General features: G+C 45.3%; 1 protein-coding gene across 1 annotated transcript in view; it reads right to left on the bottom strand.

The window, feature by feature from the left end:
- Nucleotides 1–8,435, bottom strand: part of LOC119448572 (uncharacterized) — a 33,739-nt gene extending 25,304 nt beyond the window's left edge. Inside the window, 6 exon segments of the mRNA XM_049665479.1 lie at nt 743–2,165; nt 2,168–4,119; nt 5,332–5,354; nt 5,442–5,563; nt 7,622–7,865; nt 7,962–8,435. Of these exon segments, the coding sequence (XP_049521436.1) occupies nt 743–2,165; nt 2,168–4,119; nt 5,332–5,354; nt 5,442–5,563; nt 7,622–7,865; nt 7,962–8,064 (3,867 nt within the window). The 5' untranslated portion in view covers nt 8,065–8,435.
- Nucleotides 8,436–14,247: the final 5,812 nt, after the last annotated feature.

Below are 14,247 nucleotides of genomic sequence, written 5' to 3'. Positions count from 1 at the left end.
CACTGAAACAATTTGGTAACATTGTGATTTACAAATAGGGTTTGTTATTATGGCACAATATTACAACATAAGCTTGACATACGATTAGACAACACAATAGTGAGCAAGTTTCATACTTGGCCTGGTAAATTAAAGGAAAGATGTCTAAAATAATATTTCAGGCACAGCCGTGCAAGCTGTATTATACCATGGAAGTATTACATGCTAACCATGGTAATCATGCAACTGCTTTGGAAAATTTCAAACGTGATTATTCAAGTAATTTTTTTAACCAGTTTCAAGCAAAGTGTACGGACAAGTCAATTAACTATAGAAAATTTAAAGCAAAACAATATAAGCACACAGATGTGTTATAGAACATTTAATACATACTGTGAATTGTGCACTAAACCATAATCTAAGCTGCACAACTGGGTGCTTTGAACTGAAAGATGCCAAAGTAGCATGATACTCTTCTTTTGTTCATCTTTGCTCTCTTTCTTTGCATCATGAATTGTTCTGTGACAGTACCATACTTGGTATATTGTCCTCCCGTTTGTGCTGCTTTTTATTGTCAATTATAATAAAGAATGATCCTCAAATGGAAGTGAATTCCATGGGGCAATTACCCTATTACTACATTTGGTCTGAAGACTTGTCACTTAAAGGCCATTATAAAGAGCTATTTCCTTATGTTACAGTGCACTGCTTTGCAAAAACAGTGAAGCACTGCATTTATGAAAAATATACAAAAAAAGTTCACCTGATTTAATGAGTAAAGCTTTGGGTGCTGGCCCTGCAGTGCGTCTCTGAGAGAGAGCCGAGCAGCCTTCACAACCCTCCGCAGGATCCAAAGTCTTCCGGGCCGAATTGACTTGTCCTGGAACAAAATTCGTGGACCTGACGCAGCCCTTGTCGCTGCCACGGGGGTCTGTGCCTTGCCCAAAACAACTGCTTTGAATGGCGTAACGAAGCTCGTCTTAGATGCAGATTTCATCTTTGAAGAAAACATGGGAGTTCCGACATGCCCGAATCTGTTTAGACCAGATGCTGGAGTCCTTTTTTCCGACAACGTCCGACACGCCTTGACATTTGCAGACGAGGGACCTTTATCAGTAGAAGGAGTAGAATTTTTTGCCTCCTGATTCAAAACTTCTTGCTTTGACTCAGGTGCCCTCTGCCCTATCTTGGTGTAATCTGACACTATGTTGTTATGAAGAGGTGGCCTTTGGATGCTTTCACCTTCATTTGATACATCTTGATCAGCACTTCTATCAGATCCACAAGGGTCCGCAGAGGATGTGTCAGCGCCATCAATGCTGAGAATGCTCCGAGCGCTCAACAATGACTTTTTTGAGACTGAAACCACCTTTGCTGATCCAGTCTTGAAGCCGGTGAGCACATGACTGGAATTTTCCATGTTGGCAGGTCTTGTGAGAAAGTTGCCTTCTTTACAGTTCTCTGCAGGAACAGTTGGCAGAAGGTCTCTCTTTTCATCAAGAAGCAATTCTGCTGTTTTCGGAGAATCTGCCGGAACCTGCACTTTCTTTCCAGAACTGGTAGTGAAAAATGTGGGGACAGTGTTCTGCTGGAAACTTTCCTTGAGCACGTTGGTGGAAACTTCAGAGAGAAGTTGATGGGCATGATTAAGGGCTGCTTCTTTAACAAGTACAGGCTGACCTCCTGCTGTTGTGAAACCTGATGTCAGCGAGCTGTGCTGTTCTTTTGACTTTGCCAGTGAGTTGGCCGAGACAGTCAATGCCTTTCCTGTGCAAGTTGTGAAAAACGTTGGCACAGTGCTATCTTGCAGGACAGCTCGAGATGACACAGTGGAACCTTCAGAAAGAACCTGATGAGCGTGGCTGAGTGCTTCTTCCTGCACATATACGGGTTTCCCTCCAGCAGTTACAAAGCCTGATGTGAGCTTGCCAGGCTGAGCTTCTTGCTTTGTTGTCGAATTAGGCCAGTCCTTCACCACTTTTCCATCACCACTGGGTAGCAGTGTGGACACAGAACTTTCTCGTGATTCTTCACCAGGTGCCTTGCAACTGTCTTCAGAGAGAAGTTGGCGAGCACGACTCAGGCCTTCTTCTTGTAGGTAGACAGCCTTGCCTCCTGCTGTTGTAAAACCTGATTTAAATGTGCCATGCTGTCCTTTTGACTTCGTCAGTGAGTTGACTGATACAGTCACTGCTTTCCCCATACCACTTGTGAAGAGTGTAGGCACAGTGTCATTTTGAAGTTCTTTTTGGATGAATCTGCAGGACCTTCAGAGAGAAGCTGATGAGCATGGCTGAGTGCTTCCTCCTGCACATACACAGGTTTGCCTCCGGCAGTCACAAATCCTGATGTGACTGTACCAGGCTGTACTTTCGGGTTCCTTAAAAAGTCACCCAAGTCCTTCACAGCCTTTTTGTCACCACCAGCTGGCAATGTAGACACGGAATTCCTCACTAATTCTTCACTAGGTACGTTACAACTAGATTCAGAAAGAAGTTGGCGAGCACGGTTGATGCCTTCTTCTTGCACGTAGACAGCCTTGCCTCCTGCTGTTGTAAAACCTGACTTTAACATGCTGTTCTGTTCTTTTGAATTTGTCAGCTTGTCAACAGTGACAGTTACTGCCCTGCCAGTGCCAGTTGTGAAGGTCATTGGCGTATTGTTATTTTGCATCACTGTTTGGACCAATGTAGTAGGAACATCTGAGAGAAACTGATGAGCATGGCCAAGTGCTTCCTCCTGCACGTACACAGGCTTCCCTCCGGCAGTCACAAAGCCTGATGTGACCGTGCCAGGCTGAGCTTTTGGCTTTGCTGATGAAACATCCAAGTCCTTCACTGCCTTTCCGTGACCACTGGCGAGCAGTGTTGACACAGTGTTTTCCGGTGATTCTGTGCTTGATGCTTTGGATTTAGCTTCAGAATGAAGCTGAGCTGTTCTGGCTGTCATTCGGCCCAAATCTGCTGCTGCTTGCAGGCTCCCTCTGCTGTAGTGTTCTTCCATGCTTCCTGCAAGGCCAACCTTCAGTTGTTCCACATTTTTGTCATCATTGATTGTTTCATCAGTCACTGCAAGCATACCTTTTGCAGCATTGAGTGAGGATTCTAGTACAACAACTGTTTTCCCTGACCCAGTCTTGAAGCCAGTTGATATGGTGCTGCCTCCAGCAGTGGCAAGTGGCTTGCCATATACGTCAAGATGGTTGAAAGCTTCAGTTTTTTTTCTGGATAATGGTGGTCTGCTGCCATGAGTGATCCTAGAATGCAACGGTAGTAGCTGCGTGCCTGGTGTTTTCTTCTCTTCACCTTTATGCCTCTTTGATTTGACTTCATTTGTAGTGCTGCCAGGGCCACTGTCCGACAGAGCTTCACTACCTGAAGTAGTACACTGAGTGAAGCCAATATCAGCTGCCTCTATACAAGCAATTGTGCTTTCAGCCACTTCAAACATCTGGGTAAGTGAAAGGTCAGTTCGTCCAAAGACACCATCACTCTTGTCTTCAGAAAATGAGAATTCCTTTGAAGTGCTACTGGAAAACTCGCTATGTGAGCTGGCGTCAGTCCCAGCTGCAGCGTTATAACTTATTGCAGCAGATGGCAAAGATATCAATGGAGCAGTTAGGACATTCTCTTGCTTTAAGAGCCTTAAGCACTCCTTTGGCTGACAAGGCAAAGGAACTGGGGGTGTGATGACAGTCACGTCAGATACATGACTATGACAAGTCCCAGTTGCTGTCAAATGATGTGCCTGGCAAGCAATATCAACATTTGGAATGACACAGTCTCCATTTTCTCCTATTTCGGCATCAACATATATTGAGCATGATGCCCTTCGAGAGGGGTACCTTTTGGGAGCCACTTTCACGAAGTCGTGGTCCGTACATGTTGAGTGGTTTTGTGAGCCTGACAGTAAGACATCACAAGAACCTTCAACATGCTTTTGGTGCATGCCCTCAGAACTAAAATGGCTCCCATTATGTGCCTCTGACTTGTGGACGGGCACCTCTTTTTTGAGGTTACCAGGCACAGAGTCAAAGTTCTCTTCTTTGTCAGATGGAACATCTTTGAAATCATCTTCACTTTCAGATGACAGACTTAGCTGGCCTTTTGTTGACAGATGAAACAAGTTCCTTGGAGCAAACTGCAGTTGTAGAAAGAGAAACACATTGAGATATGTGAGTTAACGACGATCTCAGGACACTAAAACATTGCTGCCACATGTTTGTTCTCGTTCCTACTGATGTTTCCGACTCTTGACATTGCTTATTTGTTTGAAGCTAACACTGCTAAACAAATTCTTGTATATGTGCAAAACTGCCACAAAGGTGATGATCTCATTTGAAGTGTTCCTGACCAAACAACTGCAATTTTACTTCTATAGTCAGTTGCAAGCTAAACATTCAGCAGAATCTATTTCCATAGAGGCACGCTGCGCGTTCTCTCCAAGAGCAGAGGGAGGAAGACTCTCCTAAAGCTCACATATAAAGGTAATGTGATGCATTCAGCACAGGGCTGTATCATGCTGCACCGCACACAGAACAGCTGTTATAGGCCAACTGCAACAAAATATCACTTTGGCTAACTTTGTTATAAATGGGTAGTATATACCGCTGAACCAATCTTGTTCAAACACAACTTTTTGAGTTGCCTTATGAACCCAGCCCACCCCCATGTACAGCCTTTTATTCCAGTAAAACAAATCATCTTTGTTCTCACGCATACAGGATCGTTGGTAGCAAGAAGAAAGGAGAGTGAGAATCTTCCAAGGTGGCTGGCTGGTGTATCTACACAAATTTTTTCTGCGGTGTATTTATCATTTCATTCTTAGCTTGTAATTGATTATAGAGCACACCGACTAGGTAAACTAGGGAAAGCAAATGCTAAGAAAAGAAATATAGGACTGGTACACTTCTGGTCCACATTAATCTCACATAGCACAAGTGTATATGGTGCAATTCAAGATGTGTGGTGCATGCAAATCTGCCCATTGCAAGTTCAATGCCGGCAGTGTCACCAAGGCTGTAAATGGGACACCTATACTGTGTCTGTAATGTGTCCTACAACCTCTCTATATGCTGACGTGAAGTGTTTAATATAAACTAATACTTTATGGTACTGAATAAGCATGAAACTCAATATTACACTTGTAAAATCTTGTTACAGTAACAAAAAATTCCATATGAAATCATTGGTCATAACTGTGTGTGAATTTTCTTCATTTGGACATTAATCATTTAAACAGGAAAGAACATTTCTCAGAAAGGAAATAGTCTAGTAAGGCAGCTTTTACAAAGCCTTATCACAGGCAATTAATGTCCAGCTCCAACAAAAGAATAGACTGGACTGCACTTACTGCTTTCATGTCCTGTTTGCTCCCTGAAAAAGTATAGGCACACATACATGAGCACCTTACAACTTAGTTCAATCATGGCAGTCAACACTGAAAGTAAAAGCTTAACATACGAGCAGTTCCATGGGGTGGCGTCTCCAAAGATGGTGACCAAAGGGGACTGGGTGTGGTTTTGTTTACCGCAAGGCTTTGTGGAAATGACTTTGGCACTTTTGGGGTTTTGAACACATTTGACCTGCACATTTTAAAATTATGAAGAGGCTCAGTGTGCAATGGAATTAACCACAACAAACACACTCTGCGCAGACATTGTCGTTGTGGTATTCAATCAAAAATAACTTAATAGGAAAGCTGAGTATAACAAACAGGCATAAGGAGGAAGAAAGATGAACACAAGTACTGCTCATCATTGTACTGAAGTATGCTTATGACAATATCCCATATAAACAATTACCAGATATAACGGTGAGTACTTATACATAGCATATTTAAGGAGCAATATGTCGTTACTCAAATTTGCAGGCTTTCATTCATGCCATATGTTGACTGTAGCGTAATGATGTGAAGAGATACACTAGCTTTGGCTTCTCTGTGTCTTCTATAGTGTTAGATGATTGATGCATGAATTTTGGTACCAAATAAAATGCTCACCAGTTGCAACCTTGTTTACATTTAACAAATATCGCTCAACAAGCTCGACCATTTGAAGATGAAATGTGGTATGTAAGCACTAATAGTTTACAGATCTACAAACGATGCTGCACTTCTGTACATTTTCCCTAAAATAACCAACTATCAGGTTGGGGGAAGAAGGGGGAACTGAGGGGCTCGATTTTGTTAATCATGACCACATAAAGCCAACAGACAATGAAGCCAAGGAAAGCATCGGGGAAATTAAGTGTGGTTGAAATTGGAATGTAGAAAATAAGGAAGAAAAGGGAAATGAAAGTGGACGAAAAGATAACTTGTCGCCGGCGGGAGCCGAACCCGCAACCTCCGCATTACGCGTGCGTTGCACTACCAATTGTGCTACGGCGACAGCCATCAATTCGTCCACCAACTTAGGTATTTATGTTTACTAGATCTAGCCTTAGGAGTGTTAGCCAGCTCCACTCAGAACCATGGTGGACGGATGTGGCTCCCGCCGGCGACAAGTTATCTTTTCGTCCACTTTCCCCCCCATTTCCCTTTTCTTCATTATTTTCTACATTCCAATTTCAACCAAACTTAATTTCCCCGATGCTTTCTTTGACTTCATTGTCTGTTGGCTTTATGTGGTCATTATCAACGATTATCAGGTTGTGATTTATGTAGGGAAATTTCTTGAATTTGTCTAGCAATGGCACCGCAACATAGACATAATATAGCAACATGGGACGCTATCAAAGCAGTCACAATGCTACTGAAAACGTAGGAGTAGATGGTACTCAAAGTGAACTGTTGGTACTGTTGGCTCATTCACACCGCCGACTTGCAGAGGTCGCAAATGGTCGCTTTGGTTGAAGGGGACTGATTTGAGTCATTTGCTCACTACTAGATTTTTCAGTCATGTGACTGCAGTTGCAAAGCTTCTGAGCCAATCAAATATGCAGGAATAAGTCATCTGTATATTCTGACACTTATTTTACGTGGCAATGCCGGTGCAAGCAGACATTAACGGCATTGATCGCGAGATATTTCGGTTTGCCAATGGGCAAGTCACGCTTGCTGGCGTGAACATCACTTCGTCACTCTTCGACCGCGCGGCCTGTGTCAATCGCTGGTGTGAATGAGGCCTTAGTGGGCTTAATTTGATGCTTTATTTCTTGACACCATGTTGTAGTTTTCTATGACAGCTAGTTGGTAGCTCTTCTATGGTGCTTGTCATGTTGCACTGTTTGTTATGTTTGCATTTCGCAAAGGATCAAAGCAACTATTTGCAAATTTGCGTATGTCAAATGGAGATGTGTAGTGCAAGGCAGTGGTAAGCAGTCTAGAAGATGCGTTTGTCCTGCAACAGACCTATTTAGGTACAATCAAATCAATGATTATTTTCCTTCTATAGAGATACAGACTGAAGACATATGAAAAAGGCTGTTTTAAAATTTTTGATCGAACATGATTTGATCTGACAAAAGCCATAGGCTATGTCCCTCAATATTTCCAGACTAGAAAATGTTGCTGAACGTGCGTTTGCAATGAGGCACGTGCACATTTAACTCAACGTCGAAAATCAAGAGACAATACAGCTGAACGTTATCTCCGAGGCAAAAATGAAGTTTCCGTTCAAGTCACTGATGTTCAAGAAACTCACATAACTGGCGAAGGCGAGAGGGGAGTCCACTCGAGGAAGCTGGCATTACGTCGGCAGCTGGACGCTGACGCGGGAGTATTTGCGGGAGAACCTGGCGTCTCAGCTTTGTCGCGGGACAAGCACGGAGATGCGACCGGAGTGCAAGGATTCGACAATACACTGCCGCTGCTCCTAAACTCACTGCACTCCGAGATTTGCGAAGCTCTCTCGTTGGAAAACCAGTCCTCATCTATCGGGCCCAAATCTGTAAAACAATGGTTTTGGTAGTGAAAAGAACTCGATAAGCTGCGTAGACTTCTCAAGCCTAATAAAAATTATGCTAGTGCCACAGTAGCCATACCTTTAGCTGTGTGCGATACAAACGCCTCGAACAGAGACTGGTGGTCGTCATCGTCGTCGTACATGTAGAACCGTGGTTGGTTTCGAACTTCACCGTGGCTCATATCTGCGGATGAGTGTGTCTACATTCACAACAATTGCTAATTTGTCATATCCTATTTGATCACAAACGTTGACCAATATCCTAGAATTCCTTCGTGAAATCAAACCGCCTGATGCTCATTCCCGCTAGAAGAGCTCGCACGCGCGTTGTGTCAGACGACATGTAAAGATGCACCTATACCTGTGCCAGTCGAACTAGTTGATGAAACAAAAGGCATGACACTACCACATCACTCCTAAAGGATGCGTACTACGTCTAAAATAAGTGATCACATAGATAAAGACAGCACATATTAGCAGGAAAAGTAAACACGGTAGACGACAAGTCGACAAGTCGTCCAAAGTTGCCGCGGCCGTCCGACGCGAAACAACGCGAAAGGCGCGGAAACGGCGGAAATGGCAAGGGCAACGTTGCCAACCGAAAAACTGCAATGGTCCATCCATAAAGAAACTCTACGAGTCTGTGAGTCTACTGTGCTATGAGTTAGTCTACTGTGCTGTAGGAATTTTTGTGACTGCGCTAAGCAGCGTTGCTCCCAACTTGTTGCTCCGTACGGAGGCTTCGTACCTTCAGCTGAAGGTACGAAGCCTCGCATCGTTTCTTACAAATAGTATTCAAGTAACTTACGGTTAAGGATGAGTATGATGTTATAATGGCTTTTTAACAGCGGTGCTGTTTAAGCCGACCGTCAGTCCGTGGAGCGTGTACAAAAACCACAGAGTTTCTCACTATAACACAATGAGAAACTCTATGACAAAAACCTTCGCCGAATGATGACGTCACCGCGCGTTGACTAGAAACCACCTCGCGGAGCGGCGTGTGCTTCGCCTCCTCTCCGTGCTTAAGGAGAGGGAAGGAGAGCATGCGCGCGGCTCGGGAGAGAGAGAAACAAATTGTAGAAGCACCAACGAGGCAAGCGTTGGCGCTGAGCTGTGCTCCCTCAAGGGTTGCAGAAGATAGCGCCAACCTTTCCTTTCTTATAACGAACCACTTCAGTATAGGTACAGTGCCTAGAATATATTTATATTCTAGGCGCTGTTGCTGCTGCTGACGCCGTCCGCGTTTCCCCGCGTTCGCGCCGAACGCGCGCGGTGTCCGTGACTGCAGCAGGCGCCTCTGGCGGCGTCTCTGCAGGTTTCGACCAGCCACGCCCCTGCAAGTGTGGAGGCGCAGCTTGGCCGTGACGTCACCGGGGAGACAAAGCTCGGAGCAGCCGCGACGGCGGCAGAACTCTCGTATGCTCTCGTTGTCTCTGTGGCGAGTACATGTAGTCTTGACATGGGACGACCAAAGATCCGGACACCCGAAGAAGCCGCCGCTCATCTTGAAGCGCGTCGCGCGGCCAAGCGAGAATGGGCGCGTCGGCGGCGAGCCGATTCGGAATATCGTGCCTAGCAGCAGTTAGCATTTCCTAGCAAAACTTAGCCAAGCCTAGTAAAACCTGGAATAAGCTAGGTCGATCACCAGCTCCGCTGTTTACCACTAGTGCAAGCTGCCCACGTTTTTTTTTTTTTTTCGTCTTTGTTTCTGTCAGTCCCAAATAACCATCCTTCGAGCGCTATGGGCTTGCTGAGTGGTGCTGGAACATTGAACGGCTTTAAAGGATGAAAAATGAGGGCATTTTCCTCTTTCACAGATGATTTGCGGGTCGCGGTTGTCGTAGCCAACTATAGAAAAAGCACTGAGGCCATTGCACTAAATCGATGACAAGAATAACGTTTATCGAAAGTAGAATAAGGTTTACACACGGACACTCATATACTTGTGCAAACTTGCAGAATCACAGCTCAATTTCCAACGGGGCCTTTTCTTTAGAGCTGTTGCCACATTTTTTCAAAACTTTCATATGGCGAATAACTTCTCAAACAGTTTTTTTTCGTTCCCTGTTTTATTTAAATCAGGGGTCCATGGATCCAGGGTAGCCTTCAAGTGGGGAGGTGTGGAATGTCCCTGGCGTCCCCTCCCCTCCGCTCCCTTCACGTGAGTACGCCCAAGGAAGTACTACGCCCGTGTCCGCTGCAGTGACTCGAAGTCACGTACACTTCATCTCCCAGGACACCGTGAAAGCATGTGTACACAGTTTTCAAATGCGCAAGCATTTCTATGCCTACCCAACGAGTAAACCCATCCGTCCCTCCGTCCGTCCGCCATTTGAGACGACCGCTTTCAGTAAGGCCCACGCGGCCGCGCCATACACAGCCGCCGCCGGAGTACGGTTTATCACGGTTCATAATAGTTCGACGCGGATGGATAAGGCGCTAAAGAGCGATAACGGCTTATAATGATCGGAACGTCATCAGCGCACCTGGCACCGCCACCTGCAGTGGTTTGCAAGCGTCATCAATTCACCTTGCGCCGCCGTCCGCAGCAGTTCGTGTCGGCGCAGCGCTGTCGTTTATACTGGTCGGATTGAGTTTCATGACATTGATGATATCGGGCTGCGTGGAGATGAGCAAGTGGCACAATGCTTCGGCATACTTAGACGACTCCCAGATGACTTTTTGCGTGAATTTTTTATAGCGCTTTGGAGCGGTGTAATAAATAATTTACTGCAAAGTATAATCAATCCGCGAACTTTAATCTTGTTCCATACCAGGCTAAATTCGCTGTTCATTCATACGCGGCACGTTTGAGCACTGCAGTCGCGGCGCACAAACAGACATGTCACGTGTTCTTCTATTGCGATAGCAATTATATGGACATTCTAGGCGAATTTCTGCCGTCGCCGTCGCCGTGAAGTTCCCTATAACGTCCACGGGTTACAAAATCGTCGCCGCGCTCCGTACGCTGTATATATGTGCGAGTGAAAGCATGCGACGGTGAGCCGGCAATCGCGGCTCGCGCACACATGGGCGGGAAGCGGGAAGGAAGGGCGGGTCTTTCAGTCATGCACAATGCTACGGAGGGAGGGTAGGGAGGTGGAGGGGCCGCTTTTCACTGCGGCCGCGCGCTCCTGCCGGGCCAGAAGGCTCCGGGGGAAGGTTGGGCAGGTGGAGGGGCCACGCTTTACTGCGGCCGCGCGTTTCCACCGGGCCGGAAGGCTCCGGCGGGAGGGGGGGCGTTGAGTCCTCCCTGGGCTCTTTTAGTGGCTTAGTTCGGGTTGATGCGAGCGGCAGCACGAAGGTCAATTAGCTCGCTGCTGCTGACGCTCTTACTCCAGCGTTTTGACAGCGAGTTTCCGCGGTCATCGAGTCAGATGTGTTCATGTTTGCTTGTGCGTGCGTGACACCATGCTTGTTAAATTATAGTTAGTGTGGTTATATTTACAAGTTTATATGGCCGATAAAACTACTATCCTAACTTTGTATAGTTGTCCACTAATTTCCTATCGCAATCGATGCATGGCCTTTCTTGCGAAACTGTGACTTTTTTATTTTTGCATAGTTTGTGGGCTTTCATTATATAGGATGCAGAAAAATTGATTATCTAACAAGTGGTAAGTTATAACTTACCATATAATCTTCTAATCTGAAGCGGCCTTGTTACAATGACGCCACTGATCACTCTGCTGATGTTGCTAATGCGTTTTCCGAGTATTTATGTTTGCCATTCTGTAGTCACAAATACGTTTATTCATCTGGTTTGCCGCGTTTACCTCACTCATTTATTCTATTCCCGCTTCTTCTGACGAAATAGTGTTGTCTATTCGTGATGTTAAAAATACTTCTGTCTGAATTGTAATTCGGGACCGGAAAAATAATCCGGTCTGGATTACATTTGAGCCCGTCATTTAAAGATGGTTGCTAATTTGATTTCTAATCAACCTTATTTTTGCTGAGCGTTTGTTTGTTAAGCGCCTTAATACTTATCTAACGAAATTTAATATTATAATATCTTGCCAGTTCGGTTTTTGCCAAGGAAGCTCCGCTGACCATGCTTTACTTTCTTTGGCTGACTTTATCAAACATTCAATTGATAGTGGTAATTTCTCAGGTTCCGTATTTTTGGATTTGACTGAAGCCTTTGACACGCTCAATAAATCCATTCTATTCACCAAGCTTGATTCTTATGGTGTCACCGGTCCCACCTTAAACTTCTTGAAGAATTACCTGCTTAATCGACAATACGTGGTCTTCACGGCTGGCTCTTATACTCAAGCACTAAGATTACGAATCAATTAAGGTATTCCTCACGAGTCCATTCTTGGTCCCCTACTATTCCTCATTTATATACATGACCTCCCTGACGTTTTACGTTCTGGACATCGCATGCTATACGTTGACGACGCTACGGTATCTTGTAGAGACAAAGCGGTTCCCTCTCTAACATGAAAACTAAACTCTCTACTAAATGAAGTTGTTAACGGGTGCAGAAATAACTATCTAACTATAAACCCTTCTAAATCTAAATTCATGATTTTGAGATCCTTTCAAAAGCCGATATTTAGTCCGGTAGTTCTGACGCTGTAGGTACTAATATTATCTCTGCTTGTGACTCCGTTTCATTTCTTGGAGTGCGTTTTGACTTTACTCTTACATTTGGTTTGCATATGATCGACGCCAAGAAAAAACTGCTTTTGGTATTTGCGCTTTAACTAAAGCTAGGTCATATTCTTCGACTAATGCATTGTCATCACTCTATTTTTCCTTCATACACAGTCATTTAAACTACGGTATAGCTACCTGGGGGAAAACATATATCAATCCTACATTTCATCGGGGCCACACATCCAGAACCAGACAGACCGTATCATTACTTTAAGTCCTCGCCTTTCTAATGCTCTTTAGAAAGACGAGGACTGAATGTAATGATACGGACTATTATAGTGATATGGACTATTATTATTAGGTTATTTCAATTTATTTATACCTGCTTGTTTTTTTTAAATAATGAATCGTCAGCTACCTTTAGAACTTATTAACAACGATTTATTAGAAAACACTAACTGTACGCGTTTCGTGTCGAAATGATGTTTATTATTACCACGAGTTCGCACTAATTACGGAATAAAACATTGAATTGAATTCTGGGGTTTTATATGCCAAAACCACGATTTGATTATGAGGCACGCCGTAGTGGGGGGACTCCAGGTTAATTTTGATCACATGGGGATATTTAACGTGCCTCCGATGAACTGGACACGGGTGTTTAAACAGGGAAGGCGTTTTAGGTCGAGCCTTCGCCGTCTGTCCGTCCGACGGTGTCACGCAGGTCACGTGACCAGGAGAAGAAGAGAGGCGCGCCGGGAGAGGAGACAACCAATGAGAGGGCGCGCGCTGGGGGGAGCAGGCGACCAATGAGAGGCCGCGCTGGGCGCGAGGAGAGGCGATGGTTATAAGAGAGAGAGAGAGAGAGAGAGAATTAAGTTAATAAATGTCCTGAATAGGCCTGGGCACCCCTTACGGGAGAGAAGGTGTTTCTGTGCGGCGCGCCCTTTCGGATAACGAACGTGGTCTTCGCATAGTAGCATCGCAGATGGAAAATCACGAGTAGTGCGTACTCCTGAGGAAGAGGCTACCTACCGCGGGCGTCAGCGAGATTTGGCTCATGAATGGGCTCGTCGCTTGCTCTCATTACTGGCGCGCAAGAAAGGGGCGGCGCAACTTGCACGCGAAAAAAAAGCACGCCAAAACGCAGAGAAAAATCTCACGCGAAAAAAAGAAAACGTACACACACACACACACACACACACACACACTGAGAAAGCCGCAAATATGCAGCAGCACCAACGAGGCAACGCGCAGAGCTGCTGCCGACGCGTCCGCGTTTCACCGCGTTCGCGCCGAACGTGCGCGGTGTCCGTGATCGCAGCCGATGCCTCTGGCGGCGGCTCGGCAGGTTTCGACCAGAGAAATGGACGCTCGTCGAGTAGTGTCGGAAGTCGCTGCCTCTTCTCGCTTCGCAGCGTTTTAATGTAATATAACTTCCTGTTGTAGATCTGTGTTTACTTGTGTTTACGCAATTGCATCACGTGCAACACATGCACATGTAACACTCGTAACACTCGGTGTAACTGACACAGCTTCGCTGTTCGACCATCTTCACGGAGTGGAAGGGCTCTGAATTTGTTTTTGCCTTTCGCCTCTATTGAAATGCAGCCGCCGCGGCCGGGATTTGATTTCGCGATCTCGTACTTAGTAGCGCAACACCATAGCCGCTAAGCCAACACGGCGGGTACAAAAACTAGTCATTTACAGCCATCTCATTCTGGAACTCTTTGCCACCCAACCTAAAGTCGTTGTCA

The sequence above is a fragment of the Dermacentor silvarum genome, chromosome 4 (genome assembly GCF_013339745.2).
Source record: "Dermacentor silvarum isolate Dsil-2018 chromosome 4, BIME_Dsil_1.4, whole genome shotgun sequence".
NCBI classification, from domain to species: domain Eukaryota; kingdom Metazoa; phylum Arthropoda; class Arachnida; order Ixodida; family Ixodidae; genus Dermacentor; species Dermacentor silvarum.
The sequence above is the reverse complement of the archived record's forward strand: the minus strand, read 5'-3'. Positions and strand labels throughout refer to the sequence as shown.